General features: G+C 48.2%; 1 protein-coding gene across 1 annotated transcript in view; it reads right to left on the bottom strand.

Moving 5' to 3' along the window:
* Positions 1-6: 6 nt before the first annotated feature.
* The window catches only part of LOC109925880 (sodium- and chloride-dependent taurine transporter-like), a 40,647-nt gene continuing 33,639 nt past the window's right edge, over positions 7-7,014 (bottom strand). Inside the window, exons 12-13 of the mRNA XM_048606664.1 lie at positions 5,162-5,332; positions 7-3,960 (exon numbers count right to left, since the gene is read on the bottom strand). Coding sequence (XP_048462621.1) covers positions 3,808-3,960; positions 5,162-5,332 — 324 coding nt within the window. The 3' untranslated portion in view covers positions 7-3,807. The remainder of the gene's footprint in view (positions 3,961-5,161; positions 5,333-7,014) is intronic.

The following is a 7,014-nucleotide window of genomic DNA, read 5'->3' as shown; positions in this document are numbered from 1 at the left end:
GATGCTGAGGTCAGTGCAGTTTGCCTGGCGCATTGTGTACCTTCTACCCACAACCCCCCCCTGCCTCTCTGTGTGTGTGTGTGTGTGTATTAGTGCCAACTCCTTGCTGGCTCCTATCGAACCTCCCCCTCCTCATGCCAAACGGCTCATTTGCCCACAGTTTCTACACCAGCTCTCCCCTGATTCTAATCCCAACCCTCAACAAATATCAACTGAGAAAACTATAATGCAGCAAAAACAAAATCCCCAGAACTTTTGCCCTACCCTGATCCATTCTGCACACCACTCCCACCCACCACACCTCCTCTAGCCCAACAGGCGATTTCACAATGTGTGGTTTCCTGGCTGGGCCAGTATCTATGTGGGTGCTTAGAAAGCCTGGTTTTGTTGTTTGAAAGCAATGCATTTTTCTTTTACAATCAATCAAACGAAACAAAAAAAAACCCAGGTCAAAAATAATATTTGAACTCTTTGCTTGTTTCTTTGTGAAATGTTCTGCAAATTAGGTTCAGCTTCTCCACATTCAGTGACAGGAGGCAGAGAGAGGATAAGGTGCCTCTTCCATGTGTTATCCCTTTATCTACTGGAGGTGACTTTGGGACAGTGTGAGGCTGGGATGGGGGAAGGGAACTTCTCACAGTCAACACTCCGAGATCACAGGCAGGAATCAGGTTAGAGGTCGGATCCCTCACAACTCTCTTTCACTGGATCACTGGGGGTCTGGAGTCACCTAGTCTGCCTGGAATGTTCTCCACATGATACCTATCCCAGTCAAACCTGCCTTCCTTCCCCACCTCTTTAAAATGTGCCAATGGTGAAGGTGTCAAGAGGAAATAAAGGAACATGTTATTTTGTTGTCCAAGTTATCTTTGTTTTTCCTTTTACAAACTCTCACGCTCAGTGGAGTGCAGATGCCTGTTGGTTTAATCATTCACCTGTCACTTCATCACAGTCAATATAAAGAGCTGGAGCTCAGAGTCCCTGACTCACCATTATCTCACTGTTACAGCTGCCAATGCTGACTGACCTTACAACAGAAATAGCTGCAGTCCCATACAGTGCGTCACTCATTATTCCAAGGACTGGGCAGAATGTAAAACACGGAGATGTGAAGCAGCATGACTGAAAACGTCGCTAACATCAATCTAGCACCCCCCCCCCCCACCCCCAGAGACCCCCAAATAATCTCAACACACCAGCTAGAAATACTCTGTTCCCAACACCATATCCTCTGCCCCAGGCCACACTACCCTCACTAACCCTGGTGTGAGGCATTTCAAGCCCTCACTCAAATTCTTCATTCAGCAGAGAGATTACGAACTGTGACTGTGGGCAGAGAGCTGACGATCAGATGGGGGCAGGTGAGGGGGTACAGGCCGAGGGAGGAGGGGAGAGAGCAAGGGCCCACCAGAATTGGGTTCTGGATTGGCAGAATCACCGAGGATCTTGGGGATGACATTCTGGGCTTTAGGGGCTAACTGGCCTACTCTTGTCCCTACCTCCTAATCGATGAGCTGGCCAGCTGGGGTGGAGGGTCTGTATTTCTAACTCATTCACGGGGAACGGGAATACCGTTTTATCGCCCACCCCTGGCGGCTCTCCTGGAGGGGTGGTGGTGCTGAGCCGCCATCTTGAATGCAAGATGTTTTAAGACAGACTGGAGCTACATGGAGGCCCAGTGCAGGTCTAATAGCGGTTTCAGAATGTGACACAAGGAGAAAGGGAAGCGGTGTGCATGTTCACCTTCATCTGGACGCAGTCTGAGTGTTGAATTAACTGGATCCCCTCTGACATGTTTTTCCACAGGCTCAGAAAATCTTTGACTGGCGACTGTGAACGTGAAGCTGAGTAAAGGTTCTGGAAGTTTTGCGAGGCAGGATCTGTGGGTGTTACACAATGGGTTCCCTGCTCAGGAGATCAACTGCTTCCAAAACAGGTGTCCTCTCAGGAATGTGGGTCTGTTCCCCAGATCCTCTGCTGACTGTCTACAAGAGGCAGAACTGACACATTCAATTCCTGATATAACATAATCTCCGGGAGTGAAAATATGTCCCCTACTCTCTAAAAAATTTGCTTTCTGATACTCCCTTCCATCTGGAGACACACACAGTGAGGCTGAGGGAAGGGGCTGTGGATTGTTTGATCAATTTTAACCCAGGGTTAAGAAGGAAACATTTCCTCAGCACTGACCCACCACTACCTCCTCTACACACACACAGAGGGTTTAAAACTGAAATAAAATAGCCAAATTCTTTTCAAAACATGGTTTAAAAAACAGGTTGATGGTTCAAAAGGAAGGGGGTCAATTCTTAAGTTGTACTAAACTGTTGTTACAAAAATGCAGTGCAATAGGGAGAGAGAGAGAGACAGAGAGAGAGAGAGACAGAGAGAGGGAGACAGAGAAAGGGTAAAAGATTCTGATCACTTCTGACTGACTTGTACAACACAGACATGGAAGCTGTGCTGTTTGTATGTGTCTGACATAAACACAGAATCCAAAATGTCTTTAACAGGGTGATCACAGATTAAAATAGGTCCGTACAGAAAAAGAACAAGGGTTAGAAAGTTTTTCATTGAGATTCACTACAACATTGATACTGAAATCGTCAGTATTGTTCTATACACAATGATTGTAGTTTTAAAAAACGCCACAGGTACAATGTGAAATCATTCCTTTACCACGCACACACACACACGCGCGCACACGAAAAGAACTTCAAACATTGTGCAACATTTTGTTTTAAGCTTCTTGTAAATCTATCAACTGCAAGTTATTCACAAAATAGCTGCTAATATATACCCCCGTCCACTATGGTTTGGTCCAGTGCATTGTGGGATTGACCCTCTCGCCTTGACCACAGGGAGAGAGGAGGGGGCAGGGGAGGAGGAGGAATGTGGGAAATGGAGAGTGTAGAGGAGGAGAAGGAGGAGTGGGGGGGGTGGTAGTGCAGGAGGAGGGACGTTGGGCAAGAGGATGAGGGGACTGGGGAAGTGGTGAGTGTCGGAGAGGAGGAGAGTGGGGGAAGGTCAAGAAGAGGGACTTTGGGGGGAGGGATGAGGGAAAAGTGGCGAGTAGAGAATGGAGAAGGAGTAGGGGAAGGGTAGGAGGATGGAGGTAGCGGAGGATTAGGAGGGTGCGCGAGTGGTGGGGAGCAGATTCCTACAATGCAACAGTGTTTAGAACTGTGTTCCTGTTCTTAGAACATCTTACGTACAAAAAGCTAAATAGAAAAAAAGATGGGTTGGGGGTGGGGACTAGTGTGGGAGGGAGGGGAGGGAAAGAAGAAATCGGAATTCCAATAATTCTGCTCCGCGTATAACCTCCCGATCACACAGCGAGAACAAACAGGGCGCTCCTGAGACTGGCTCCAACTCTCATGGGGTGGGGGATGTGTGCTGGGGCGGGGGGAGGTGGTGGGGTTCTACAAATCAGAAAACCACATTGAAGGTGATGAAGGGATGGGGAAGGGGGCAACTGGGCCAAAAAAAAAAACAAATAAAACTCCAGCGGATCACCTTGATGTTGGAAACACAGCCAGAGTCTTTCCCCAAGGATTAGGAAGCAGAACCTAGCCTTCAGATTGGAGTGACCAACATTTGGAATACTTGTGAGTGATCGCTTGACCAAGTTACAGAGGTTAGTTGTTTCTATAGTTTTATTTACTGTGTTCTCTGAGGGATTAACCATTCAGTTCAGACTGAGGTCTATGATAAGCATTACTTTAGGTGAATGGGGTTATCTGGTCCTGGAAAGGCTGGAGTTCATGTCAAACAAAAAAAGCACAATTTTAGTCTCTCATAGAGAGCTTACATCGCAGTTTCTATAATTATCTGAGTGGGCTTTCCAACTTCGTTTCCTGCAGTCCCATTGGGACTGAGTGGAACTGTGGCCTCAGCATCCAACGCTACATCTTTTGGTTTCCTTCCTTCTCCCTTGGGTGCAGTCAGCATCTTAATCCGCTGTGGTTTGTCGGGGGGTGGTGGTGGAGAGAAGACAGGGTGGGGGGATGCAGTTAGACTTGATGATAATGGAATGCAAAACAATTCACATGACCCTGCCCCTCCAGCTGACTGCATCTCTGAGTTAGCTCACCTGGGTCTCAACTCACCTTTGACCCATGACCCAGAAAGGAATCCACCAGACACAGGAGCAGCAGTAGGCCACTCTGCCCATCGAGTCTGCTCCACCATTCAATGAGGTCATGGCTGATCTGATAATCTTCCACTTTCCTGCCTTTTTCCCACAACCCTCGATTCCCTTACTGATTAAAAATCTTGTCTAGCTTCGCCTTCAATATTCTCAATCACGCAGCCCCTACAGCCCTCTGTGGTAAAGAATTGTGGGATCGTGCTCCCCTCGGAGAGAAGAAATTCCTCCTCATCTCTTATCAATGGGTGACCCCTTACTCTGAGATGATCCCCTCTGGGTCCTAGACTCTCCCACAAGGGGGAAAAACCTCTCCACATCGACCCTGTCAAGTTTCACAACAATCTTGTATGTCTATCAATCTTTGTTTCAAAGCTGTTGACTGATCCAAATGTTTGGCGGTAGAGAGAGCTCCCAGATTCCCTGTTTGTGGGAAGGAACAGTTCCTGGAATCACCAATGAGCCCACAAAAAAAAAGGATGTGATTGGATTCATGGGGAAAAGCTTGGCTGAAAACGTCAGGCTTGCTTTTGAGGATTTAAAGGGGTTCCCCTCCTTGTTTCTCACACCACTCCCCAACTGCAGTAAACCCCCCCCTCCCTCTGCCGCCAACCCTGCAACACCAGCGGAGAATATGGCTCCTCTCCATGAATCCAATTATATTCCTTACTCATGTGGTTTCGTTGGTCCCCAAGGTTGTGAAATGAGCTAATTAAACACTACTTCCTCACACACAGGAAACATTCCTGAGGTGTGAAACCTATGGAACAAAGCAGCATTAGAACTGAGATCCAACTGCAGCTTCAAGGAACTGGAGCGTAGCTATCAACTATTAGCTGGGGTAGGACAGAGCTTGGATGGAGTGTGAACACCATCATAAAGCATTGGGCTGAATGGCCCACTGCTGTGTCACAGAATCCAGCCAATTCCAGCAGACCAGAGCTCTACGACCAGGCGGGATCCCCAGAGATTCGGCTGGGGGTCAACACACTCAAGCCTTGACGATCACCTTACCTCAATTATTGGCCCGTCTGACTGAATAATCTTCACAACCACCACCAAAGGGATGCATATCATGGAGGACAGAGCCAACAGCCAACCCAAACCTTCCGCCCAGTCAGGGTACTTGTAGACTTTGTTGTAGGTCAGTGGCGCGTACTTGGCAAGAGAGAAGATAAAACAAGCCTACAGGGAAAACAGCAAAATAAAGTGTCATGTTAGAAACACAGATCTTACCTCCCTCTACACTGCTTCCCCCCCACCATCAAACACACCCAGGACAGGGACAGCACGGGGTTAGATACAGAGTAAAGTTCCCTCTACACTGTCCCCCATCAAACACTCCCAGGGCAGGGACAGCATGGGGTTAAATACAGAGTAAAGCTCCTTCTACACTGTCCCCCATCAAACACTCCCAGGGCAGGGACAGCATGGGGTTAAATACAGAGTAAAGCTCCTTCTACACTGTCCTCCATCAAACACTCCCAGGGCAGGGACAGCATGGGGTTAAATACAGAGTAAAGCTCCTTCTACACTGTCCCCCATCAAACACGCTCAGGACAGGGACAGCACGGGGTTAGATACAGAGTAAAGCTCCCTCTACACTGTCCCCATCAAACACTCCCAGGACAGGGACAGCACGGGGTTAGATACAGAGTAAAGCTCTCCGTGTTTCTCTCCTGTGTTTTTAAGCTCCCTGCAGCTTCAGTGTGAACTGTTTCCATTGATGAGATAGTTTCCTGGTAAAGTTGAGTCATGTGCTGTACAGCCAATACTTACTCATCACTGCATCCAGCCTGAGCCAATAGTGTTTCTGTGGGAGGCTGTGGGTCGGTGAGGAAAGGCCATGCCAACATTCTGCTCGGCATAAACACCCAGAACCCAGGGCTGCACACAACTGATGTCTGACTCATTCAGTAACCATGGAAACAGTCGTCAGTGGGGTCAAACTGCTGAGTCGTCATTGTTAAACTATGTGCTCCAGAGGTAAACGGGCAGGAGGATTATCACAGCAGGAGGATTGGCGAGTTCTAGTTCCCTCCCAGTCACTGCTCAGCACGGGGGTTAATGTGTCTCCCTACCTTCCCACTCACTGGGGAGGCAATGGCCTATCGTTAATCCAGAGACCCAGGTAATGTTCTGGGGACCGCGGTTCAAACCCACCACTGCAGACGGTGGAATTTGAATTCAATCAATAAATATCTGGAATTAAGAGTCTAATGAGGACCGTGAACCCATTGTCGGTTGTTGGGAAAACCCATCTGGTTCACTAATGTCCTTTAGGGAAGGAAACTGCCATCCTTACCTGGTCTGGGCTACATGTGACTCCAGACCCACAGCAATGTGGTTGACTCTGAACTGCCCTCTGGGCAATTAGGGATGGGCAATAAATGCTGCCTGGTCAGTGACACCCACATTCCATGAATGAATTAAAAGACTCTGTATCACAGTGGCTGTGATCAGCGCAGTGTGCTCACACTTAACGCGGGTGTGCTCACACTAACGTGGGTGTGCTCACACTAACGCTGGTGTGCTCACACTCACTGAGTAATACTTCTCTCACCAAGTCAGCAGCTTCCTGTGGAATTCACTCCCCTAGGGAACGGTGGGCGGATGCTGGGACATTGAGTAACTCTAAGGAGGACATAGATTTTTAATTTGGGTTAAAGGGTTAGCGAGAAGTGGTGCAGAGGCCCAGATGAGATTAACTGACAGAGCTTACTCAGGGGTGAATGACCTTCTCCTGTTCCTGGTTCTTATGTTCCGAGTTCAAATCCTAACTCCAGAGTCCAGAATCCAGGCTGATTCTCCCTTGTGTGGCATAAGGTCCCTCACCAACTTCTACAGATGTACCATTGAAAACATAC

This window comes from Rhincodon typus, chromosome 16, assembly GCF_021869965.1.
Source record: "Rhincodon typus isolate 14 chromosome 16, sRhiTyp1.1, whole genome shotgun sequence".
Taxonomy (NCBI): Eukaryota; Metazoa; Chordata; class Chondrichthyes; order Orectolobiformes; family Rhincodontidae; genus Rhincodon; species Rhincodon typus.
Note: the sequence above shows the minus strand (reverse complement) of the source record. Positions and strands in the feature narration are given on the sequence as shown.